Source organism: Chiloscyllium punctatum, chromosome 12 (assembly GCF_047496795.1).
Source record: "Chiloscyllium punctatum isolate Juve2018m chromosome 12, sChiPun1.3, whole genome shotgun sequence".
NCBI lineage: Eukaryota > Metazoa > Chordata > Chondrichthyes > Orectolobiformes > Hemiscylliidae > Chiloscyllium > Chiloscyllium punctatum.
This window is the reverse complement of record NC_092750.1, coordinates 68,994,840-69,022,357: the sequence shown is the minus strand read 5'-3', so window position 1 is coordinate 69,022,357 and position 27,518 is coordinate 68,994,840. Positions and strand designations below refer to the sequence as shown.

The 27,518-nt window shown below is 43.2% G+C and overlaps 1 protein-coding gene across 1 annotated transcript in view; it reads right to left on the bottom strand.

The window, feature by feature from the left end:
- Window positions 1-27,518, bottom strand: part of dnah1 (dynein, axonemal, heavy chain 1) — a 425,483-nt gene that overhangs the window by 306,845 nt on the left and 91,120 nt on the right. The window contains exons 15-16 of the mRNA XM_072582714.1: window positions 21,053-21,278; window positions 19,949-20,068 (exon numbers count right to left, since the gene is read on the bottom strand). Of these exons, the coding sequence (XP_072438815.1) occupies window positions 19,949-20,068; window positions 21,053-21,278 (346 nt within the window). The remainder of the gene's footprint in view (window positions 1-19,948; window positions 20,069-21,052; window positions 21,279-27,518) is intronic.

The following is a 27,518-nucleotide window of genomic DNA, read 5'->3' as shown; positions in this document are numbered from 1 at the left end:
TCTCCTTCTATCTTATTTATTTCCTTCGTAATTTAATATATTTTTTATAAGATTCCCCCTTCATTCTTCTGAATTTCAATGTATATAATTCCACTCTACTCAGTCTCTCCTCATAAGCCAAACCCCCTCAACTCCAGAATCAACCTAGTGAATCTTTTCTGCACCCCCTCTAGCGCCAGTATATCCTTTCTCAAGTAAGGAGACCAAAACTGCACAAAGTACTCCAAGTGTGGCCTCACTAGCACCATGTACATCTGCAACATAACGTCCTTGCTTTTAAACTCAATCTCTTTAACAATGAAAGACAAAATTCCATTTGCCTTCCTAATTGAACGTTGTATCTGCAGACCAACCCTCTGTGATTCATGCACAAGACACCCAGGTCAATCTGCATTGCAGCATGCTGCAACTTTTTACCATTCAAGTAATACTCCCTTTTTACTGTTATTCTGACCAAAATGGATGACTTCACATTTATTAACATTTCATTCCATCTGCCAGACCTTTGCCCACCCACTTAAAATATCTATGTTCCTCTGCAAAGTTTCACAGTCCTCTGCACACTTTGCTCTGCCACTCATCTTAGTATCATCTGCAAACTTTGACACATTACACGTAGTTCCCAACTCCAAATCATCTATATAAATTGTGAATTATTGCGGTCCCAATGCTGATCCCTGAGGCACACCACTAGTTACTTGGAGAAAGTGAAGATTGCAGATGCTGGAGGTCAGAAGCGAGAGTGTGGTGCTGGAAAAGTACAGCACGTCAGGCAGCATCCGAGGAGCAGGAGAATCGATATTTGGGGCATAAGCCCTTCATCAGGAATGAGGCTTTGGAGGGCTTAGAGATAAATGGGAGGGGGGGTAGGGTTGGGGGAAGATAGTTGAGAATGCGATCTGTAAATGAAGGTGGGGGAGAAGGTGATAGGTCAGCCACCCTCCTCTTCGAATATCACCTTCTCCCCCACCTTCATCTGCTTATAGTTATTGATTGCCAACCAGAATAGCACTCATTTACCTCACTCTTTGCTTGCTGTTAGTCAACCAATCCTCTATCCATGCAAATAATTTACTCGTAACACCAAGCATCTTTATCTTATGTGGCAGCCTCTTGTGCGGCACATTGTCAAAGGCCTTTTGGGAATCTAGTGCACCACATCCACTGGGTCCCCATTGTCCACCATGCTCATAATGTCTTCATAGAATTCCAAAAGATTTATTAAGCATGACCTGCGCTTCATGAACCAATGCTGCATCTGCCCAATGGGACAATTTCTACCTAGATGCCTTGCTATTTCTTCTTTGATAATAGACTCAAGCACCTTCCCCACTACAGATGTCTATAATACATCATCTTTTGTCTAACTCCCTTTTTAAACAGTGGTGTCACATTTGCTGTTTCCCAATATGTTGGAACTGCCCTATAGTCCAGCGAAGTTTAGAAAATTACCACAAGTGCACTTATAGAGTCAGAGTCATAGAGATGTACAGCATGGAAACGGACCCTTTGGTCCAACTCGTCCATACCAACCAGATATCCCAACCCAATCTAGTTCCACTTGTCAGCACCCAACCCATATCACTCCAAACCCTTCCTATTCATATACCCATCCAGATGCCTTTTAAATGTTGCAATCGTCCTAGCCTGCACTACTTCCTCTGGCAGCTCATTCCATACTCGTACCACCCTCTGTGTGAAAAAGTTTCCTCTTAGGCCTCTTTTATATCTTTCCTCTCTCACCCTAAACCTATGTCCTCTAGTTCTGGACTCCCCCACCCTATGGATATCCTATTCATGTCCCTCATGATTTTATAAACCTCTATAAGGTCACCCCTCAGCCTCTGATGCTCCAGGGAAAACAGCCCCAGCCAATTCAGCCTCTCCCTATAGCTCAAATCCTCCAACCCTGGCAACATCTTGTAAATCTTTTCTGAACCCTTTCAAGTTTCACAACATCCTTCTGATAGGAGGGAGACTGGAATTGCACACAATATTCCAAAAGTGGCCGAACCAATGTACTGCACAGCTGCAACATGACTTCCCAACTCTGTACTCAATACTCTGATGAAACGAATATACTGTCTCTGGACTCTTGTTATCTCATTTCTGAAGGCTTCCCATTTTCCAGCCATACTTTTACCTGCGAACATCTGCCCCCAATCAGCTTTTGAAAATTTTTGCCTAATACCATCAAAATTAGCTTTCCTCCAATTTAGAACTTCAACTCTTAAATCTGGTCTATCCTTTTCAATCATTATTTTAAAACTAATAGAATTATGGTCGCTAGCCCCAAAGTGCTTCCCCACTGACACTTCAGTCACCTGTCCTGCCTTATTTCCCAAGAGTACGTCTAGTTTTGCACCTTCTCTAGTAGTCCCTGATGAAGGGCTTTTGCCCGAAACGTCGATTTCGAAGCTCCTTGGATGCTGCCTGAACTGCTGTGCTCTTCCAGCACCACTAATCCAGAATCTGGTTTCCAGCATCTGCAGTCATTGTTTTTACCTTCTCTAGTAGGTACATCCACATACTGAATCAGAAAATTTTCTTGTACACACTTAACAAATTGTTCTCCATCTAAACCCTTAACACTATGGCAGTCCCAATATATGTTTGGAAAGTTAAAATCCCCTATTGTAACCACCCTATTATTCTTACAGATAGCTGAGATCGCCTTACAAGTTTGTTTCTCAATTTCCCTCTGACTATTAGGGGGTCTATAATACAATCCCAATAAGGTGATCATCCCTTTCTTATCTCTTAGTTCCATCCAAATAACTTCCCTGGATGTATTTCCGGGAATATCCTCCCTCAGTACAGCTGCAAGGCTATATTTTATCAAAAATGCCACTCCCCCTCCTCTCTTGCCTCCCTTTCTATCCTTCCTGTAGCATTTGTATCCTGGAACATTAAGCTGCCAATCCTGTCCATCCCTGAGCCACATTTCTGTAATTTCCATGATATCCTAGTTCCATGTTCCTAACCATGCCCTGGGTTCATCTGCCTTCCCTGTTAGGCCTCTTGCATTGAAATAAATGCAGTTTATTTATCAATCCTACCTTGTTCTTTGCTTTGTTCCTGCCTGCCCCGACTGCTGACTCGCTTCTTTTTTCAACTGTACCAGTGTCAGACTGATTTCTTTTCTCACTATTTCTCTGGGTCCCACCTCACCATCTTTATCGTTTAAATCTTCCTAAGCAACTCTAGCAAATTACCCTGCAAGTATATTAATCCCCTTCGAATTCAGGTGCAATCCATCCATTTTGTACAGGCCACTTCTACCCCAGGAGAGATTCCAATGTTCCAGAAATGTGAGCGCTTCTCCCATACACTAGCTCCTCAGTCATGCATTCATCTGCTCTATCCTCCTAATCCTACCCTCACTAACTCACGGCACCGGGAGTAATCCAGATATTTTTATTCTCAAGGATCTCTTTTTTAAATTCTCTATATCCTCCTTTCAGAATCTCAACCTTTTCCCTTCCTATGTCCAATGTGTACAATGACCTCCTGAGAGTCCCTGTCCCCCCTGAGAACATTCTGCACCATCTCTGAGACTTCCTTGATCCTGGGACCAGGGAAGCAACACACCATTCTGATTTTTTGCTGCTGGCCACAGAAACATCTGTCTGTGCCTCAGACTAGAGAGCCCTTAACACAATTGATCTCTTGGAACCCAATGTACCCCTCATTGCGTTAGAACCAGTCTCAATACCAGAAACTTAGCTGTTCTTGCTACATTCTCCTGAAAATCCATCACCCCTTACATTTTCTAAAACAGCATACTTGTTTGAAATGGGGATAGCCACAGAAGACTCCTGCACTACCTGCGTACCTCTCTTACTTGCTATTTCACCTGCCATCTCTTGTATTATCCTGGGATACATTCCATCAGGGCCAGAAGACTTGTCTATCCTTGCTCTATTAGCTTGCCTAACACTACCTCTTCCATAATAATGATTGTTTCCCGTCTTCACCTCTCTTCAACTCTTTGTCAATTACTGGCATGTTATTAGTCTCCTCCACTGTGAAGACCGATACAAAATACCTGTTCAATGCCTTAGCCATTTCATCATATCCCATAACTAAATGATCCTTCTCATCCTCCAAAGGACCAACATTTACTTTAGCCATTCTTTTTCGTTTTATATATTTAAACAAATCTTTGCTATCAGTCTTTATATTCTATGCTAGTTTTTTTCTCATGTTCTATCTTTCTTTTCTTCATAGCTCTTTTTGTGGCTTCCTGTTGACCTTTAAAGTTTTCCCAATCTTCTAATTTCCTGCTGTTCTTGCCATTTTGTATGCCTTCTCTTTCAATTTGATAGCCTCCCTTATTTTCTTAGACACCCATGGCAGATTACTCCTTTTCTTACAGTCCTTCCTTTTCATTGGAATATACTTTTGCTGAGCACTTTGAAAAATTGCTTTGGAAGTCCTCTACTGATCATCAACTGTCTCACTATAAAATTTTTGTTTCCAGTCTATTTTAGCCAAGTCCTCCCTCATTCTATTGTAGTCTCCCTAGGTTTAATCGCAGGACCCTGCTATTGGATTTTATCTTCACACTCTCCATCTAAATTCTAAATTCGATCATACTGTGATCACTCCGTCCAAGAGGATCCCTAACAATGAGGTCATTCATTATTGCTGTCTCATTACACAGGACCAGATCTGGGATAGCTTGCTCCCTCATTGGTTCTATTACATACTGTTCAAGAAAACTATCAGATACACTCAACAAGCTCCTCCTCAAGGCTGCCCTGATCAAGCTGGTTTGACCAATTGACATAATCTAAGATGGAGAATGTGAAAACTTTCTGTCAGTAACAGCTGCTCCTTTTTTGAGGTATTTTAGGTGCTGGAGGTGATTTCCTCGAATTCCAGGAATAGCAATTGCTGTTTCATATGCAGTTACATTGTTTTGGAACTTTGGAAAAAAAAAAGTCAAAACAACAGCAGTTTTAAAAGGGAGAAGATCAAACAAAGAAAGCACATGGTGAGGTCATTGCAGGAGAGACAAAGAGAGAGAACTTGCACAGTTACTGCCTTTGATGTTTGAATTCGTGTATCACTGGACATCAGAGTGCATCTGGGAAAATTATCAAACAGTGAAATTCACAACTGATCTTGGAGCACAGAATCAGATAAGTTAATCATTGTTTTAAGTGTGGCCTACAGAGAATCTGCAGTAGTGTTTAGAGTAGGTTCTTTCTTGATTATATGTTTTTGGAGATATGTCTCTTGACTAAACTTAAAATATAAGCCATAACTATTAATTTAACCTGGGGCAGTGTTTTGTAGAGGAATAAGTTGGTGTTATTTTCTGGGTCTGTAGATCGTGAAGGAGCAAAAATGGCCTTTAATAGAGGGATATGTACTTCTTGTCAGATGTGGGAGTTTAAAAAGAGTTTGAGGGTTACTGCGGATTATATCTGCCATAAATGCTGCTGGCTGCAAATTTTATCAGATCAAAAGGATCGGTTGGAGAGACAGTTAGAAGCAATGAGGAATTTGCAACAGCAACAGTATGTGATGGACGGCAGTTATAGGCAGGGGGGAAAGTCTCATATACAGTCACAGAGATGGGTTAACTCCAGGCAAGGTAAGAGAGGTAGGCAGCTAGTGCAGGAGTCTTCTGTGGATATACCCACTTCAAACAGGTATGCTGTTTTGGAAAATGTAGTGGGTGATGGATTCTCAGGGGAACGTAGCACGAACAGCCAAGTTTCTGGTATGGAGACTCGCTCAAATGCAACGAGGGGTACGTCGGGTTCCAAGAGATCAATTGTGTGAGGGGATTCTCTAGTCGAGGTACAGACAGACGTTTCTGTGGACAGCAGATAAAAAGCAGAATGGTGTGTTGCTTCCCTGGTGCCAGGAACAAGGATGTCTCAGAGAGGGTGCAGAATGTTCTCACGGGAGAGAGGGGCCAGCAAGAGGTCATCGTCCACATTGGAACCAATGACATAGGAAGGGAAAAGGTTGAGATTCTGAAGGAAGATTACAGAGAGTTCGCCAGAAATTTAAAAAGGAGGTCCTCGAGAGTAGTAATATCTGGATTACCCCCAGTGCTATGAGCTAGTGAGGGCAGGAATAGGAGAATAGAGCAGATGAATGCATGGCTGAGGAGCTGGTGTATGGGGGAAGGATTCACATTTTGGGACCATTGGAATCTCTTTTGGGGTAGAAGTGACCTGTACAAGAAGGACGGATTGCATCTAAATTGGAAGGGGACTAATATACTGGCAGGGAGATTTGCAAGAGCTGCTCGGGAGGATTTAAACTAGTAAGGTGGGGAGATGAGACCCAGGGAGGTGGTGAGGAAAGAGATCAATCTGAGACTGGTACAGGTGAGAACAGAAGTGAGTCAAACAGTCAGGGCAGGCAGGGAAAAGGTAGGACTAATAAATTAAACTGCATTTATTTCAATTCCAGTGGCCTAACAGGGAAGGCAGATGAACTCAAGGCATGGTTAGGAACATGGGACTGGGATATCTTTGCAATTACAGAAACATGGCTCAGGGATGGGCAGAGCTGACAATGTGTTGCTGGAAAAGCGCAGCAGGTCAGGCAGCATCCAAGGAGCAGGAGAATCGACGTTTCGGGCATGAGCCCTTCTTCAGAAATGAGGAAAGTGTGCCAAGCAGGCTAAAATAAAAGATAGGGAGGAGGGACTTGGGGGAGGGGTGTTGGAAATGCGAGAGGTGGAAGGAGGTTAAGGTGAGGGTGATAGGCCGGAGTGGGGTGGGGGCAGAGAGGTTAGGAAGAAGATTGCAGGTTAGGAAGGTGGTGCTCAGTTCAAGGGTTGGGACTGAGACAAGATGGTGGGAGGGGAAATGAGGAAACAGGAGAAATCTGAGTTCATCACTTGTGGTTGGAGAGATCCTAGGCGGAAGATGAGGCGCTCTTCCTCCAGCCATTGTGTTGCTATGGTCTGGCAATGGAGGAGTCCGAGGACCTGCATGTCCTTGGTGGAGTGGGAGGGAGAGTTGAAGTGTTGAGCCACAGGGCGGTTGGGTTGGTTGGTCCGGGTGTCCCAGAGGTGTTCTCTGAAACGTTCCGCAAGTAGCCGGCCTGTCTCCCCAATATAGAGGAGGCCACATCAGGTGCAGCGGATGCAGTAAGTGATGTGTGTGGAGGTGCAGGTGAATTTGTGGCAGATATGGAAGGATCCCTTGGGACCTTTGAGGGGAGTAAAGGGGGAGGTGTGGGCGCAAGTTTTGCATTTCTTGCAGTTGCAGGGGAAGGTGCCGGGAGTGGAGGTTGGGTTGGTGGGGGGTGTGGACCTGACGAGGGAGTCATGGATGGAGTGGTCTTTTCGGAACGCTGATGGGGAGGAGAGGGAAATTTCTATCTCGGGCGACCGAATCAACATGGACATTTACTATAAACCGACCGACTCCCACAGCTACCTAGACTACACCTCCTCCCACCCTGCCCCCTGTAAAAACGCCATCCCATATTCCCAATTCCTTTGTCTCTGCCGCATCTGCTCCCAGGAAAGATCGACGATGCTCTCCACCGCATCTCCTCCACTTCCCGCTCCTCTGCCCTTAAGCCCTGCCCCTCCAATCGTCACCAGAACAGAACCCACTGGTCCTCACCTACCACCCCACCAACCTCCATATACATCGTATCATCCGTCGTCATTTCCGCCACCTCCAAACGGACCCCACCACCAGGGATATATTTCCCTTCCCTCCCCTATCAGCATTCCGAAAAGACCACTCCCTCCATGGTGGGGACTGGAACTGCCATAGTGTTAAGGGTTTAGATGGAGAGGAATTTGTTAAGTGTGTACAAGAAAATTTTCTGATTCAGTATGTGGATGTACCTACTAGAGAAGGTGCAAAACTTGACCTACTCTTGGGAAATAAGGCAGGGCAGGTGACTGAGGTGTTTGTGGGGGAGCACTTTGGGACCAGCGACCATAATTCTATTAGATTTAAAATAATGATTAGATTAGATTAGTTTCCTCGCAGTGCAGAACCAAGCCCTTCGGCCCAACAAGTCCACACCGACCCTCCGAAGAGCAACCCACTCAGAACCATACCCCTACATTTATCCCTGACTGATGCACCTAACACTTGGGCAATTTAGCATGGCCAATTCACCTGACCTGCAGATCTTTAGATCGTGGGAGGAAACCGGAGCACCCGGAGAAAACCCACGCGGACACGGGGAGAATGTGCAAACACCACACAGACAGTCGCCCAAGGTTGGAATCAAACCTGGGTCCCTGGTAATGTGAGGCAGCAGTGCTAACCACTGAGCCACCATACTGCTCAACGATGGAAAAGGATAGATCAGATCTAAAAGTTGAAGTTCTAAATTGGAGAAAGGCCAATTTTGACGGTATTAGGCAAGAACTGTCGAAAGCTGATTGGGGACAGATGTTCTCAGGTAAAGGGACGGCTGGAAAAGGGGAACCCTTCAGAAATGAGATAACGAGAATCCAGAGAAAGTATATTCCTGTTTGGGTGAAAGGAAAGGCTGGTAGGTATAGGGAATGCTGGATGACTTTAAGAAATTGAGGGTTTGGTTAAGAAAAAGAAGAAAACATATGTCAGGTACAGACAGGAAAGATCGAGTGAATCTTTAGAAGAGTATAAAGGCAGTAGGAGTATACTTAAAAGGGAAATCAGGAGGGAAAAAAGGGGACATGAGATAGCTTTGGCAAAGAGAGTTAAGGAGAATCCAAAGAGTTTTTACAAATACATTAAGGACAAAAGGGTAACTCGGGAGAGAATAGGGCTCCTCAAAGATCAGCAAGGCAGTCTTTTTGTGGAGCTGCAGAAAATGCAGGAGATACTAAATGAGTATTTTGCATCAGTATTTAGTGTGGAAAAGGATATGGAAGATATAGGCTGTAGGGAAATAGATGGTGACATCATGCAAAATGTCCATGTTACAGAGGAGGAAGTGCTGGATGCCTTGAAATGCATAAAAGTGGATAAATCCCCAGGACCTGATCAGGTGTACCTGAGAACTCTGTGAGAAGCTAGAGAAGTGATTGCTGGGCCTCTTGCTGAGATATTTGTATCATCGATAGTCACAGGTGAGGTGCCGGAAGACTGGAGGTTGGCTAACGTGGTGCCACTGTTTAAGAAGGGTGGTTAGGAGCAGCCAGGGAACAATAAACCAGTGAGCCTGACCTCGGTGGTGGGCAAGTTGTTGGAGGGAATCCTGAGGGACAGGATGTACATGTATTTGGAAAGGAAAGGACTGATTAGGGATAGTCAACATGGTTTTGTGCATGGGAAATCATGTCTCACAAACCTGATTGAGTTTTTTGAGGATGTAACAAAGAAGATTGATGAGGGCAGAGCAGTAGACGTGATCTATATGGACTTCAGTAAGGCTTTCAACAAGGTTCCCCATGGGAGACTGATTAGCAGGGCAAATTTCACGGAATACAGGGAGAACTAGCCATTTGGATACAGAACAGGCTCAAAGGTAGAAGACAGAGGATGGTGGTGGAGGGTTGTTTTTCAGACTGGAGGCCTTTGACCAGTGGAGTGCCACAAGGATCGGTGCTGGGTCCTCTACTTTTTGTCATTTAATAAGTGATTTGGATGCAAGCATAAGAGGTACAGTTAGTAAGTTTGCAGATGACACCAAAATTGGAGGTGCAGTGGACAGCGAAGAGGGTTACCTCAGATTATAACAGGATCTTGACCAGATGGGCCAATGAGCTGAGAAGTGGCAGATGATGTTTAATTCAGATAAATGCGAGGTGCTACATTTTGGGAAAGCAAATCTTAGCAGGACTTATACACTTAGTGGTTAGGTCCTAGGGAGTGTTGCTGAACAAAGAGACCTTGGAGTGCAGGGACATAGCTCCTTGAGAGTAAAGTCACAGGTAGATAGAATAGTGAAGAATGCGTTTGGTATGCTTTCCTTTATTGGTCTGAGTATTGAGTACAGGAGTTGGGAGGTCATGTTGCGGCTGTACAGGACATTGGTTAGGCCATTGTTGGAATATTTTGTGCAATTCTGGTCTCCTTCCAATCAGAAAGATGTGGTGAAACTTTCTTGAATTCAGAAAAGATTTACAAGGATGTTACCAGGGTTGGAGGATTTGAGCTATAGAGAGAGGTTGAACAGGCTGGGGCTGTTTTCCCTGGCGCGTCGGAGGCTGAGGAGTGAGGTTTACAAAATTATGAGGGGCATGGATAGGATAAATAGGCAAAGTCTTTTCCCTGGGGTCTGGGAGTCCAGAACTAGAGCGCATAGGTTTAGGGTGAGAGGAGAACGATATAAAAGAGACCTAAGGGGAAACGTTTTGACGCAGAGGGTGATACGTGTATGGAATGAGCTGCCACAGGAAGTGGTGGAGGCTGGTACAATTGCAACATTTAAGAGGCATTTGGATGGGTATTTGAATAGGAAGGGTTTGGAGGGATATGGGCCAGGTGCTGGCAGGTGGGACTAGATTGGGTTGGGATATCTGGTCGGCATGGACGGGTTGGACCGAAGTGTCTGTTTTCATGCTGTACATCTCTATGCCTCTGTGACTATGACATGTAGATTAAAATCCCCCATAATAATTGCCATAGCATTTTTACAGGTATTAGTTATTTCTTTGTTTATTTCCTACCCCAATGTGATATTATTATTTGGTGGCCTATCGACTACGCATATCAGTGACATTTTCTTCTTAGAATTTCTAATTTCCATCCAAATGGATTCAATACTATTCTCAATGGAATCTATATCACTGCCACGAAGTAATCCTGAATATCAAAGTTATACCACCTCCCTTGCCTTCCTGTGTGTCCTTCTGAATAGTCTGATACCCCTGGATATTTAACTCCCAGTCATGACCATCCTGTAACCATTATGGCTACAAAATCATGTCCATTTCATCAAAGGATAAGAAAAGTTAGGACGATTCTTCCAGTTATGCTATGAGCATCAAAGTGGTTATCATTCTTGGGATGAGAGAGGGTAAAACTAAATAGGTTGATCTTAGGAACTCTTTGGTTCCCTTTCCTTTATTTAGTAGTATCAATAGAGGTGTGCCTGGGGTATGTCTGGGCTAGCCAAGGAATTCCAACTATTGCTGAAACAGAGGCTCGTACCCCAGCACCAAGTCAACCATTTATTAACATGTGGAAAGTCCTTGACTCTGATCCAGCTTCCTCAGAACTTCTGACACTCCTGTGTATATAGGAAAAAGTGAGGAGTGCAGATACTGGAGATCAGAGTCGAAGGGTGTGGTGTTGGAAAAGGACTGCCAGTCCGGCAGCATCCTGAGAATTTATATTTGAAACTTCGATTCTCCTGCTTCTCGGATGCTGCCTGTCTGGCTGTGCTTTTCCAGCACCACATACTTCCTCTGCTATTTATATGTCAGTCAGGGCTGATTGATTGATTGGACCAGGCTAACAGCCCCAATCAAGGAACTCATACCTTATGAGGTCCACTTGGCTGACCTCATTACAATCCCTACAATTACACCTGCCGTTGGCATCATTGTCTTGGCTCTTAGATGAGAAAGCTACAGTGAATGTCACTGTGATGTTAGGTAACAGACTTTGCTAAAGTATCACTGCATATCACAGACAGATTAGTCTGAAAGAGACAGTTGGAAGTGAAAAATATATTTGGTATCCAGAACAGCTAAAGGCCAAAGTTTTCTATAGTTCACTGTGCCAGAATGTGAGTAGTGTCTTAGATTGAAATGCACAAATTTATGAAGAGTTAAAATTAAGCAGGAACATTTGCCACTTGCGCAAGAGGGCGGATCTTTAGTAATATTCCCACCTTTAAAGACAGTTTGGGTTTAGAAGTGACCAGATGTTATGATTCTGCATGTCTTCTGGTTCCCAAGTATTTGGAGTAATCACATTTTAGGCTTTGAAATTTGTGAACACTTTGTTTAATTCAAACTTCCCATGCTGCTAGCTAGGAGTCTAACACAGGATGGTGTCCTCCTACAAACACTGGCTGTGAATGTTATCCACTGGAATACTTTCACATACAATTGGTCCCTGGCTAATTAATTCCTAGATCTACACAGACAGTGCAATATATAACACCAGATTGAGAAAGAAGAGAACAGAAATAATCCCTCAGGACCATTTGTTTGGAATCACTAATTCATTAAAATACTTCCAATGAGTGAACTAGAAGTTCAAAATAAAAGTTAACATACTTAGGATAATCGTCCTTGATGCTTAGTTTGGATAAAATAGAGAAGAATATATTTTTAGATGCCTCATAAGACTATGGAATAATTAGCCTATTTATATTTCCATTGAGCACAAAGCTGTTGACCCCAGGAAACATTGAGGAACTCAAGAGGGATTACGCAGGTTGGAGAACCGTGAAGCCCCTCTTTGAGTCCCCAGCGGACTGGTGGGAAACAGGAAAAGGGAACATCAAGAGGTTCTTCATCCTCAAAGATGTTCAGGAGGTGACAGGGAGGTGGGGAAAACTGTCCCAACTCCAGGAAAGTATGTAGAACCTGCTTCTGCTGCAGACGATGGGGGTCGATGTCATGGAGGACCTCCAGGAGGTGAAGGGCCACCAAGCCTTGCTCTTTGCCTCGGAGGCCTCCAAGATAATCTTCTGGTCCAGGGTCTGCTCTGTGGAGCAGGATGAGACGTACTCACGTTTCTTCTTCCAGAAGGTGCACAAAGAGAATTCCATGCTCAGCAGCCTGAAGGAAGAAGATGGCTCGGTAACGTCATCTCAGGCAGACATCATGAGGATCAGAAAATCCTTCTATGCCAGTCTGTATGACACGAAGCCAACTGACAGCACGGCCTCCCAGTCATTCCTGTCCTCTGTCACAGAGGTCTTAGACGGCACAACACGGGAGAGGCTGGACCAGCCGCTATCTCTGGATGAGCTGACCAAGGCCCTCGAATCCTTCAAAAAGAATAAAACTACCAGAAGCGACAGCTTACCGGTCGAGCTCTATTCTTCTCTTTGGGACTTGATTGGCCAGGACCTGCTGGAAGTGTATGTTAGTATGAGTGAATCCATGAGGAAAGGCATCATCACCCTCATCTACAAGCAGAAGGGGGATAGGGAGGAAATTAGAAATTGGGGACCAATCTCACTATTAAACGCGGATTACAAAATCTTGTCAAAGGTCATCGCCAACCGGGTCAGGTCTGCTCTGGGATCGGTGATTCACCCTGACCAAACCTGTGCTGCACTGGACAGGAAGATCACTGAGAGTCTTGCACTCCTCAGGGATATGATCGCCTATGTGCAGGACAGGGGGGTGGACACCTGCCTCATCAGCCTGGACCAGGAGAAAGCCTTTGATAGGATATCGCATATGTATATGAGGGATGTTCTCTCCAAAATGGGCTTTGGGGAGGGAATCTGTAATTGGATCAGACTGCTCTAAACCAACATTGTCAGTGCAGTCTCAATCAATGGATGGGAATCAGATAGCTCCCCAGTCAGATCTGGAGTCAGGCAGGGCTGCCCTCTCTCTCCTGCCTTGTTTGTGTGCTGCATGGAGCCATTTGCCGAGTCCTTCAGGAAGGATGCGAGCCTGAGAGCAGTGACTATTTCTGGCAGTGGGGGCCTACAGGTTAAGGCCACCTTGTACATGGATGACATCGCTTTTTTCTGCTCAGATCTGCTGTCCGTGCACAGACTCACGTGCATATGCGACCAGTTCGAACGGGCTCGGGGGCCAAGGTAAATCGAGGCAAGAGCAAGGCCGTGCTCTTTGGGAACTGGGCCAACCAATCCTCCATCCCCTTCACCGTCAGGACCGACCACCTGAAGGTGCTGGATATTTGGTTCGGAGGGACTGGGATGTCCGCCATGTCTTGGGAGGAGCCAATCAGGAAAACGAGGCAGAAACTAGGCAGATGGGAGCAAAGGTCGCTCTCCATCGCGGGAAAATCCCTGGTCATCAGGTGTGAGGTACTGTCAGTGTTGTTATATGTGGCAAAGGTCTGGCCTATTCCCAGAACCTGTGCCGCCGCAGTCACCCGGGCCGCCTTCCACTCCATGTGGAGATCAAAGATGGACGGGGTCCGAAGGGACAGCATATATAAAGATCTGGGCAACGGGGGGAGAAACACGCCCAATGCCACCCTCACCCTGATGGCTGCCTTTGTGTGTGGCTGCATCAAGCTGTGCATAGATCCCTGGTAAGCAAACACCAAGTGTCACCATGTGTTGAGGTTCTACCTGTCCCTGATGTTGCGAAGGATGGGCCTGGCCTCGCTGCCGTGGAACGCTCCAAGTAGTTGGACTGTTCCGTATCACCTGTCCTTCATGGAGAAATTTACGAAGAAAAACATCTTTGACCACAAGTCCTTCAGGAAGTGGTCAGCACATAGTGTCCTTGAGACCCTTCAGGAAAAGGAGAGGGCAGATCCTGTCAAACGGTTCCCTGGGCAGACTGTCAAAGTCTTCGAGGAGAAAGTGAGGACTGTAGATGCTGGAGATCAGAGCTGAAAATGTGTTGCTGGAAAAGCACAGCAGGTCAGGCAGCATCCAAGGAGCAGGAAAATCGACGTTTCGGGCATGAGCCCTTCTTCAAGAACTCATGCCCGAAACGTCGATTCTCCCGTTCATCAGACTGTTGAAGTCATTTGGCAGAATGCCTCATCGCCAGAACTTTCCAACAAGCACCAAGACATGGCTCGGCTGATGTTGAGAAGGGCTCTGCCAGTGAGGTCCTTTATGCACGCCCAGACTCTCTGCCGCACCACACGCTGCCCTCGAAGCGGCTGTGGAGGAGACGAGACTGTCACACACCTCCTTCTGGAATGTGCCTATGCAGAGGAAGTCTGGAGAGGAATGCAGTGGTGCTTGTCGAGGTTCCTCCCGAGCAGCTCCGTGACATGGGACTCCATGCTCTACGGCCTGTTCCCTGGGACTCACACCGAGACAAACATCAACTGTGCCTGGAGGATCATCAACTCGGTCAAAGATGCTCTTTGGTCTGTCTGGAACCTGTTGATCTTCCAGCTGAAGGAGTTGATCCCGACTGAGTGTTGCAGACTGGCACATTCCAAGGTCCAGGACTACGTGTTGAGGGACGCGCTGAAGCTTGGGCAGCTGCCCCCAAGGCACGTTGGGGAAAGACCACTGTGTAAGATCTGCCTGCCTAAGAAGAACAGGGGGGTCCACCCAGTAATTGGGCTCTGCTGACACCTCAGCAGAATAGCTGGATAGTCAATGTACAGACTTGTATATACAAATGATTAATTCCAATCTCTGTATGTAAAGAAATGCAATGCGTGCATAAGAATGGCATGACCAATTGTATAGATATCAAAATAATTTTATGAATAAAGTATATTTTTGAAATTAAAAAAATTATATTTCCATTGTGCAGGCCAGTGCCTTTAAGTTACAATATAATAGTCCTGTCAATTTGCTGATCTAATCAAATATTTAGATGTTTACTTTATATCTTATTTCCCTGTGGTGTCCAACATGCCCTAGCTTGTTGGGTAGATGATGTTAGGTGCTTTCTTGATTTTTCTTTATTTTTGTCATTTTCGTTTGGAGCTATGAGCTGATAGCTGAAAGTGACCTTTGGACGATGAGGAGCAGCTTACTTATTGTTAAGAAAGGGAACAAAAAACTGTTATTTGCTTAAAGAGACCAGGCCTTGAAGTTAATTACAGTTTGACTTTTATTCAAAGTACTCTATAAGATGTTTTGGCTCCAGAGAGGCATTATGCTCAAACAGACGGCAGGTGTTTGAATATGAACAGGGGCCTTACAAGGAGGATGGTGTCAAAAGATTGTTGTAAAACAATCAGAAAGGGAATCAGAAAGGCACTGATTTTGAATTGTGTATTTTTGTCAGAAGGATTTTAACTATCATAACTACGAGAAGGAGATTTGACTGCTCCCAATTATCCTCCCATGATCAATTTAGGAAAAGCTCAATGAAAAGACCTCAATTTAAAAAATTAAAAGAATATTCCTTGGAATCCAGCAGAAGCTGTTTGTACTGACCAGTGTTTTCACAAATCCAGTAAGATACAGTCCCATGTGCCTGTGATATTATAGATCATGGAGACTGCTTAAATGAAATGGCCAGTTACATCTCGTTCATTTTTCTTTTGATTTATTTCTTATCTGTGTCTGTTTGTCCACCTTTTAGTAGGTGTGGAATCAAAAAAGACTAGGTTTAAATCATAGACATTAATTAGGTAATGTTGTGGTTTAACTTTGCTCTGCCAAAGCTACCGTATTATGAATAAATTGTTAATTTATTTGTTTAAGATATAAATTTGGTGTTTGATATTAATTATGCAAAAAAGTCTTGCATTGCTTATTTTAGACATTTGTTTGAGAACATTGGAGCAATTTTCAGGGTCATTGAGTATTTTAATTTTACTATGCTGCAAATACAGGGACAGAGAGGCTATTTGATTTGGCTGTCTGTCTCCATGTTTTAACAGTGGGAAACTAAAACAACAGTTCAAGGACCGTATAACAAAATAATTAAAAACACTCTATCTGAATGCACACAGCAATTGCAACAAGATTGAGGATTTAAAGATACAAATTGAAGTAAATGGATTTGATTTAATTGCCACTACAGAGATAAGGTAAACAAGATTACCTTTTAATTTAACAAGGTGAACAACACACCGACCCATTAATTTAATGTCAGTAGTAAGGAAAATTCTAGATTCAATTATAAAGGATGTGATAACTGGGGACACTAAGAAAATAATGATAAAATTGGACAGAATCAACATGGAGTTATAAAAGGAAAACCATGTTTGACAAGTCTGTTGGAGATATTTGAGGATTCTATCTGCAGCAGAGATAAAGTAGAGCAAATGGATATAGCATATTTGGATTTTTAGTAGACTTTTGTTAAGATACCAGACAAGTGGTTAGTAAAAATTAACACCCGCACCAATCAACCCCACTGCCCTGTGGCTGAACATTTCAACTCTCCCTCCCACTCTGCCGAGGACATATAGGTCCTGAGCCTCCTCCATTGCCACTCCTTTACTACCTGATGCCTGGAGGAAGAACGCCTCATCTTCCGCCTCAGAACCCTTCAACCCCATGGCACCAATGTGGGCTTCACCGGCTTCCTCATTTCCCCCCTCCCCACCTTACTACAGTTCCAACCTCCCAGCTCAGCACCATCCTAATGACCTGTTCCATCCGTCAATCTTCCTTCCCACCTATCCACTCCACCCTCCTCTCTGACCTATCACCTTCACCCCCACCTCCAACCACCTATTGCACTTTCAGCTACCTTCCCCCCAGCTCCATCCCCCTCCCATTTATCTCTCCACCCCTGAGGCTCCCAGCCTCATTCCTGATGAAGGGCTTTTGCCCGAAACATCGATTTTCCTGCTCCTTGAATGCTGCCTGATCTACTGTGTTTTTCCAGCACAATCTAATCTTGACTCTAATCTCCAGCATCTGAAGTACCCACTTTTGCCTAGTAAGAATTTACAGTGCATTGAGGGGTAACGAAGTTGGTTAAGACAGAAAGCAGATAGTGAGAGTAAATTAGTCATTCTCAGGATGGAAGGCTCTTACTAGGGGCATGGTGCAAAAAGCAGTGCTGGCCTAAAGATGTTCACAATCTACATCAATGGTTTTAATTTGGAGACCGGTTATAACACTTCTGTGTTTACCCATGATAAAACTAATTGGAAATGTAAGTTCTGAGGAAGATACAAAGAATCTTTAAGTGGACTGGGATAGAATAAGTGAATAGGCAAGAACATGGCAAGTGGAATATAATGTGAAAAAGTGTTTTAAAAAGTCTTGAAGGAAAAATGAGAGACAGAATATTTCTGAAATGGTGATAGATTGGGAAATGGTGGTGTCCAAAGGGCCCTGAGTGCCCCTGCCTTTGAATCACGAACAGCTAGCTTGCAGATGCAACAATCAATAAGGAAGGCAAATAGAACATTGGCACTCTGTGCAAGGGAAATTGAATGTAGAAGTAACTACATCTTACTGCAATTGTATAGGATCTTAACAAGACCTTACATGGAATATTGTGTATAGTTTTGGTCTCGGGAAGGACTTACTTGCCATAGAGGGAATGCAAGAGATGTTCGTGAGACTAGTACTGGGATGAAGGATTGCCTTATAAGAGACTGAGGATACTGAGATTAATTCTCTTGAGTTTTGAAGAATGACAGGTGATCTCGTTGAATCTAACATTTTTTTTACAGAGCATAACAGGTTAGATGTAGATAGGAGGCTGGTAAATCGAAAATCAGGGAGCATAATCTGGAACATAATCTCAGAATAAAGGACACCATTTGACACTGAGATGAGAAATAATTTCTCATGGTGGTGAATATCTCTATCCAAGACAGCTTTGGATGCTCAGTCATTGAGCATGTTCAAGATAGATTTTATTAGACTCCCTACAGTGCAGAAACAGGCCCTTCAGCCCAACAAGTCCACACTGACCCTCTGAAGAGTAACCCACCCAGACCTACTCCTTACTAATGCACCTATCACTATGGGCAATTTAGCATGGCCAATTCACCTGACCCGCACATCTTTGGACTGTGGGAGGAAACCGAAGCACCCGGAGGAAACCCATGCAGACACAGGGAGAATGTGCAAACTCCACACAGACAGTCACCCGAGGCTGGAATCTAACCCGGATCCTTGGCGCTGCGAGGCAGCAGTGCTAACTACTGAGCCACTGTGCTGCCATTATATCGATAGATTTGTGCAAACTTTTGATATCAAGGGAATTGAGGTAGTGAATGCAATTGGCATTGAGATAGATGATCAATCACGATGTAATTGAATGGTAACCATGGTGTGGAGGTACTGGTTGGACTGGGTTGGACAAGGTCAAAGATCACACAACACCAGATTATAGTCCAACACTAGCTTTCAGAGCACAGTTCCTTCATCAGGTGCTAGCGAGAGAGGTAGATCTTAGACACAGAATTTATAAGGAAAAGATCAAAGTGCCTTACACCTCATGCAAAAGAACTGAACACACATAAGATGGCCCTTAAATCTTTAATCAGTTAGAATGGAGGTGCAGGTTTCAATCGATTAAGATGCAAATCGCAGACACATACTCACAGACTGACATGCACACTCTCTCGGATGCATATACTCCCTCACACTCTCACACACTTTCTCTCAAACACATACATACACACTCTCTCTCTCTCCCAAATGCATAGATCTCTCACACACACTCTCTCTCTCTCTCTCTCTCTCTCTGCCCCTCCCTGTCCCTCACACACACAAACTCCCCCTTTCTCACATGTGCATGCACACACGTGCATATAAATCTGTGGGGTGAAGTTGCAGATATGTATTTGCCGATGCATTCTATTTTGTTCAAAAAGCACACAATTTGTAGACAGTCAGTCAATAAGATGGCCCTTAAATCTTTAATCAGTTAGAATGGAGGTGCAGGTTTCGATCAATTAAAATGCAAATTGCAGACACATTCTATAAACTCCTATCTTGGAAATAAAACCAATCTGACTCCAGGTTAAGACACAGACAGACTCCAAACAAGACCTCACGTCTGAAATACATTATCTGACCAGCTGTGTAACCTCCTTTATATTGATAACATCTTAAGTTATCTTGAGGCAGTGACTTGAAAGAAAATCTTGGATTTGCACATTAATCAATCAAAACTTGCACCTCCATTGTAACTGATGTAAACTGATTTAAACTGACTAAATTCTAACTGATTTTAGAGCCATCTTAGGTGTGTTCAATTCATTCGCATAAGTCATACGATCTTTTTCTTATAAATTCTGTGTCAAAGGTCTTCCTGTCTCACTAGCACCTGATGACGAAGCGGTGCTCCGAAAGCTAGTGTTTTCAAATAAACCTGTTGGACTATAACTTGGTGTTGTGTAAGTTTTGACCTAATTGAATGGTGAATGGCCTACTCCTATTCCTAAGTAACAAGAAGTAAAGGCATTCGACAAGTTTCTTATTTCCTGTGTTTACGCGCCCATACCTCATTTGTTTTTAGCATTTCAGGAACTTTCTTCATCCATTCCCGGTGCTCTGTCAATTCTTCAATGGTATTTGCCTTTTCAAACAATTTTCTATTGATCACTTTAAAATCATCATTGATCTAAAGGATAGAAATCACACTGAATCATTCCACACAAATGAAATAATCTTTCAATGATTATGCATCCCATTTTATAAATCGTATTTTCTTTCTCAATATGCCTTCTAATTAAGCTGATAGGAAGACAGTCTTTTCTAGGACCTTCATTGGCATTAAGAGAATGTCTTAAGCAATTTGCAAGTTTCCTTGCATTCAATTTTGCTTCTCAGCCCATGGATAGAATCTCACCTACTGACTAAGGCTGCTCTGCATGAGTGTTAAGTATTGAAGGAGAGAAATAAAGAAAGAACTTAGATTTATATGGAAGCTTTCACAAGCAAGCTAATACTCGTGAATTGTAGGCAAATTTGCATTTCGCAGATCAGGCAAACAGTAATAAGATAAATTACTAGAAAATATGTTCATTAAGAGATAAAAATTGGCCAAGCTAATTATTATTCTTCTCTTTGAAGAGAGTTGTAGAATTTTTAATGTCCAAATGAAAGGAAGGCAGGGAATTTCAAAGAAAAAATGCCATTCAAATCAGAGGAGTACTTTGTAAAGGAAGTACACCCACTGATCACTTGTTCTCCTTTAGGACTTGACTCCAGTCCCTTCTGACATTCACTTTCCATTAGAAAACTGTCCCAAACTCTCCTTAATTTAGAGCTCATAATAGATTGAGGTATCCTTTATTTTACATCCAAATCATGAAAAACCCTTAATAAATTTCTGCCTGTAGCCCATTCCATGAATTTGTTCTACACACTGTATAACCGATTCATAATCCTTAATTTGATTCCAGCCTATGACAAACTTGTTTTTTCCAATATACAGATAATGCAAATCTAGTGCATTAATCACAGTATGGAATCATGTCCAATCTTCTGTGCTTTCAAAAGCAACATTTTGCACAACCTATAGAATTGGAATTCAGCTGATTCAATAAATCAGGCCAGTGGATGATCTGAAATTATGTGACAACAGTTGGTCAGTAGTACTCACCTCTTCCACTAGTGAGTGAAGCTTTTTGGCAAACATTTTCAATACAGCTTGGGCCAAATTACTGCATTTCTTGGAAAGATTGCTTTGCAATGCATCCACACTGATAATAAAGGGTCCAATGGAGATTATGCTAGGAATTGTGTTTTCTATTTGTGCTTTCTTCCTGAAATGACGGTCCACTTCTAATTTCACCTCATGAACTGTTGGATCTCGATTTGAAAAGGCTCTGTAAAAGTGACACAAACAATTTAAAATTACACATGTTGCATACTTAAACTCGACGACTTACAAAATTATGAGGGGCACAGATAGGGTAAATAGGCAAAGTCTTTTCCCTGGGGTTGGGGAGTCCAGAACTAGAAGGCATAGGTTTAGGGTGAGAGGGGAAAGATATAAAAGACACCTGAGGGGCAACTTTTTCATGCAGAGGGTGGTACGTGTATGGAATGAGCTGCCAGAAGATGTGGTGGAGGCTGGTACAATTGCAACATTTAAGAGGCATTTGGATGGGTGTATGAATAGGAAGGGTTTGGAGGGATATGGGCCGGGTGCTGGCAGGTGGGACTAGATTGGGTTGGGATATCTGGTCGGCATGGACGGGTTGGACTGAAGGGTCTGTTTCCATGCTGTACATCTCTATGACTCTATGATCTGAAATGTTTGGATTACTGCAGCTCCAAAAACAGTATCCAGGATAAAGCAGTCTGATGGATTGGCACCCCAAACACCACCTTCAACATTCACTTCCTCCAACACCTTTACAGAGTGGCAGCAGTGTGTACCACTTACAAGATGCACTGCAGTAACCGACCAAGCTCCTCCAATAGCATCCATGACCATACAGAAGGGCAAAGGCAGCAGATCCAGAGGAACACCACCCTCCAGCTCTTTCTAAGCCACGTACCTTCCTGACTTGGAAGTATGTCACTGTTCCTTCGCTGTCACTAGGTCAAAATCTTGGAACTCCCTTTCTAACAGCAGTGTTTCCATCTACTACAAGGACTGCAGCAATTTAAGAAGATAGCTCACCATTATCTTCTCTAATTAGAGAAGGGCAATAAACACTTGCCATGACTGTGACACCAACATTCCATGACTGAATAGAAAATAAAAATCTCCTATTGTGGATTGACCCAAACTGTACATGAACATCAAAATGTTTTAATGAGATATACAGCAGCATATCAAATGAGCATTTAGCAATGTGGCATTATTCTCATGACCCAAATCAAAAGGTTTGGCTCCCACTTCAGATAGTCCCATACGTGAAGAATTCAGAATCTAAATAATGGATTAAGATACAGTGGAAGACTTAAGTTTAGAGTTTAGATTAGATTACTTACAGTGTGGAAACAGGCCCTTCGGCCCAACAAGTCCACACCGCCCCGCCGAAGCGCAACCCACCCATACCCCAACATCTACCCCTTACCTAAACTACGGGCAATTTAGGATAGCCAATTCACCTGACCTGCACATCTTTGGACTGTGGGAGGAAACCGGAGCACCTGGAGGAAACCCATGCAGACACAGGGAGAATGTGCAAACTCCACACAGTCAGTCGCCTGAAGCGGGAATTGAACCCGGGTCTCTGGTGCTATGAGGCAGCAGTGCTAACCACTGTGCCACCGTACCGCCCTACTGCTAAGTTATAGGTAACATGCAGCATGCCTCTGCATCATAAGAATTGTTTTGGGCTCTGCACAAAACAGCCTTTGAGAGAGAGGAGAGACAATTCTGAACACTGGGATGGTATTCAGTGGAAGCACTAGAACTGCTTGGTATGTGTGTCTTGACTCCTCATAAAGGATAGGTGAAACTTTTCATTCTTGGTTGTAGTCAAGAAATGAGAAGTTACATGAAAGGTAAAAGCAAAATTTGAGGAAGGTTACAGGAATTATCCCCAATTACTTTTCCCTAGTAGTAATTCAAGAATCTCAGGTGTAAGACTTGAGTTAGAACCTATATTATGCAGAACATGATGGACAAAAGACATTAGTAGGACAACAGCATTTCAATGCTCTAATACATTGAGGTTTTGGGTATGTAGGATCATGTTTGCAATTTCTCATAAGATGCACTCACTCGATCATAAGAAAGCATTGATTGAGCCTAGAGGATTCTTTAAAAAGTCTGAGAAAGACCATTTGGCACATGAAAGCACATCCTTCATTTATAGACTGTTCCTTCTTTTGCATTTTAACATCACGGGCAGCACGGCAACTCAGTGGCTAGCACTGCTGCCTCACAGTGCCAGAGTCCCAGGTTCAATTCCAGCCTCAGGCGACTGTGTGGAGTTTGCACATTCTCCCCGTGTCTGCGTGGGCTTCCCCCCACAGTCCAAAGATGTGCAGGGCAGGTGAATTGACCATGCTAAAATTGCCCATGGTGTTAGGTGCATTAGTCAGAGGGAAATGGGTCTGGGTGAGTTACTCTTCGGAGGGTTGTTGTGGACCTGTTGGGCCGAAGGGCCTGTTTCCACACTGTAGGTAATCTAATCTAAAATATAAGAATTATACTGAAAAGCACTCAACTAATGGAATACATGTTAAAAACTCTCTTCAGAATGTACTACAAGTTAACTGTAATTTTCAGATCTATTTTATGGGTGCAAAAGTCACTGGAGCTTTGGATAATGCATATGCTCCATAGTTTAGATTTGCTCTCTGACATTAACTTCAACAGGGAAAGGTGGTAAAGTAATTTTATAATGAGTTGAAATTAAAGATCATAAGTGAATTAAGGATCTTTGATTATTCCATTTAATCTTCCCCCTAATCTATGAGTGAAAATACTGAAAGAAATAATCTCTTCTTCACTCTCCACTAATGCTGCTTAGAAAGGAGAAGCATGACGTCTCCACGTGATGCTTCTTTCATCACTATGGTAATGATTAAAAATGCAGCACAGTGATAGATTAAGCCTCCATCTCACCATTGTTATGCTTTCTGCATGGTGGTATTACTACAGCACTGACAGGTACAAGGAGCTGGGTAGAATAGGATTGTGGCAGCCAAGACTATCAACAGATGTGGATATTGCAGAGCTCAGGACTTCATTTGACCTCTCTTTGAGAGACCACGTGGCTGTCAGTTGTGATGTCACTCCTGCATGGATACAGCAAAAGAATGGAAAGTCTATGGAGGCTTTTCAAAATACTATAAGTTTCAATCAGATCTCCCCTTATCCTAAACTCCATCAAGTACAAACCCAGAATCATCAACTGCTCCTCATATGAAAAGCCATTCATCCCCAGGATCATTCTTGTAAACCTCCTCTGGACCAACTCCAACACCAGCACATCCTTCCTTAGATGTGGGGCCCAAAACTGTTCACAGTATTCCAACTGCACTCTGACCACAGCCTCATTTTGCCTCAGCAATACTTCTCTGCTCTTATAATTTGGCCCTGTTGAAATGAATTGCCAACATTGCATTTGCAATGCCAACTGAACCTGCATGTTAACCATAAGAGAATCCTAAACTAGGACTCATAAGTCCATTCGTCCTTCAGATTTCTGCAGCCTTTCCCCATTGAAAAATGTTCTGTTCTTCCTACCAAATGCATAACTTCACATTTTCCCCTATTGTATTCCATCTGTCATTTCTTTACCCACTCTTCTAATCTCTCCAAGTTTTTCTGCAGTTTCCCCATTTCCTCAAAACTACCTGTCCCTCCACCTAACTTTATGTTATCTGGAAAAATAGGAACAACGTCCTTAGTTCCTACTTCCAGATCAATAATGCATAATGTGAAATGTTGAGATCCCAGTGCTGACGCCTGTGGAATTCCACTAGTCTATGGCTTCAATCCTGAAAAAAAAACACTTTATCCCTGCTCTCTGCCTTTTGCCAGTCAGCCAATCCCTATCCATGCCATACCTTGCCCCTAACACCATGGGCTCTGATCTTACTTAACAGCCTCCTGGTGTGGCACTTCGTCAAAGGCCTTCTGGAGATCATGTCCACGGATTTTCCTTTGTCTAACTTGCTCGTTACTTCAAAAAATTTGAATAGATTTATCAAGTATGACGTTTCTTTGATGAAGCCATGCTGACTTAGCCTTGTTTTACCTTGCACTTCTAAACTCATCCTTAATAATGGACTCTAAAATCTTACCAATGACTGAGGTCAAGCTAACCAGCCTATGTTTCCTGTCTTCTACCTCCTTCCTTTATTAAACAGGGCTGTTACATTAGCTATTTTTCAGAACTCTGGGACCCTCTCTGCCTCCAGTGATTCCTGAAAGACTATCACCAATGCCTCTACAATCTCCTCAGCTATCTCCTTCAGAACTCTGGGGTGTAGTCCATCTGGTGTGGTTAATTTATCCACCATCATCTCTTCAGCTTCCCCAACATCTTCTTCTGAGTGATGGCCACCACAACCACCTCTGTCCTCTTGAAGTTCTGGAAAGCTATTTCCACTGTGGAGATTGATGGAAAATATCTATTCAGTTCCTCCATCATTTCTATGTTGCCCATTACTATTTCTCCAGCCTCATTTTCCAGAGGTCCAAAGTTCATTCTCACTCTCTGTCACCATTTCTATATCTAAATAAAAACTCTTGCAGTCTTCTTTCATATTACTAGCTTGCTTATCCTCATATGTGATCTTCTCACCCTTTATTGCTTTTTTAGTTGTCCTCTGTTGGTTTTTAAAGGTTTCGCAATCCTACAGCTTCCCTCTAATTGTCACTACATTGCTTTTTCTTTTTGCTTTTATGCTATCCCCACCTTCCCTTGTCAGCCACGGATATCTCATCCTCCCCTCAGACCATTGAAACCACAAGTTGGAGGAGATCACATAGAATTAAGACTTTATGGATCAGGGAGATACAGGGAATTAAAGTTATCATGGGTCATGGATATTGGAGTGGGGTTGAAGTGATCATATGCCAAGAGGTCATGAGAGTATAAAGAGATCACATATTAAGGTGGTCATAGGGGTTTGACAATATCATGAATCAATGAGAATACAGCATGGTTCAAAGTGGTCATTGGCAGATCATTGGTCAGGAGAATTGCAGAGCATTTGAAGAATTTACAAGTTTGGGAAATCATAGTGGAACTGAGATAGTGGCTGGAAAAAGTTGCAGCAAGTGAATTGAAGAGATTATGGTTTGGTGGGCTTATGAGAAGAGTAGAGTAGCTTTTATTTGTCATTTTTACCATATACAGTAAAATGAGACAGCATTCCTCCAGAACCAAGGTGCTACATGGACAACATAAATTACTCGATCCTATGCAGGGCAGCATACAGTGCATAGAAGTGCAAAACTTGCAAATTACAGTGTAATAAGAGAATGATAATTAATAGACATTGTTCTAGCAGGAATTCGAAGTCATGCAAAGAATTTCAGATGGAAAAGAGTTTGATCATACGGTGTTAAGGAGTCTGACAGCTGGGGGAAGAAACTGTTGCACAATCTGGCTGTGAGATACCGAATGCTCCGGTATCTTCTGCCAGATGGCAGGAGGGAGAATATAAGTCAGGTGGGAGGATGCAGAGGAAGTAACTGAAGAAATAATAGATTAAAGAAGACTAAACTGGTTTGAAAAAATTTGCAACTTGGAGGTCAGGATACAGTCGAAGAGATCACGGATCATGGAGATTGCAAATTAGGCCATTTATAAGAAAACTCAAAGAGATTGGTTTGAATGGATTTCAGTCAAGTTAGTTTAGAGCTTGTGTGCTGCAAGAAAACAGAAGAGAATTGAAGAGACATCTTGTTGGGAAGATAACATGATAATTTTCAGGTTGAGGAAGATCATGTTTGGGAAGAATTCAATGGAAATCATGGATCAAGAATAACTATGGATTAGGGAAGATAATGAGTCAGGGAGAAAACGTGTTGATGACATACCACAAATTAAGAACTATGCAATTTTGGGGAGGCAGTACTGTCGCTCTAAGAAGACTGCAAGTGTGATCATAGTCAGCGGAGTATGAGTCACGAAGAGATTGTGGATTTAGGACTATCAAGAATATCACTGTTTGGGCGAGGTTGGTGTTTGGGGGTGCCATCGGTTTGGTGGTTGTGTTAGGCAAAGAGATGATAGGCTGGGAGGGACTGAAGAGTTTGGAAATCATAACTGAGATGAAAGTTTGGCGATAGCTTGGATTATAGCAAAATGTGTGTTGGGATGGAGTGGAATGAGTCGGCCAGTCATGGTGAAATGTTCCGACCTGAAACATTGACTCCCCTTCTCCTCTGATGCTGCTTTATTTGCTGTGGTGTTTGCATCTCCACTCGATCCAATCATGATGAAAAGTGCATCTGACACTTAGCAAATAGATTCAGCAAACCGGTTTCCTGAAAACTTTGTAATGCAGTCAGGAGCTGTTAAATCTAAATCTAAGAGATGGGTTTAGCACTCTTCCATTGGCAGGCTTGAAGGCAGGGGCATGTTAAATCCTATAGGCACCATACTGTCTGCTTACCTGCCCGCTTCTATGGTGGCTACAAC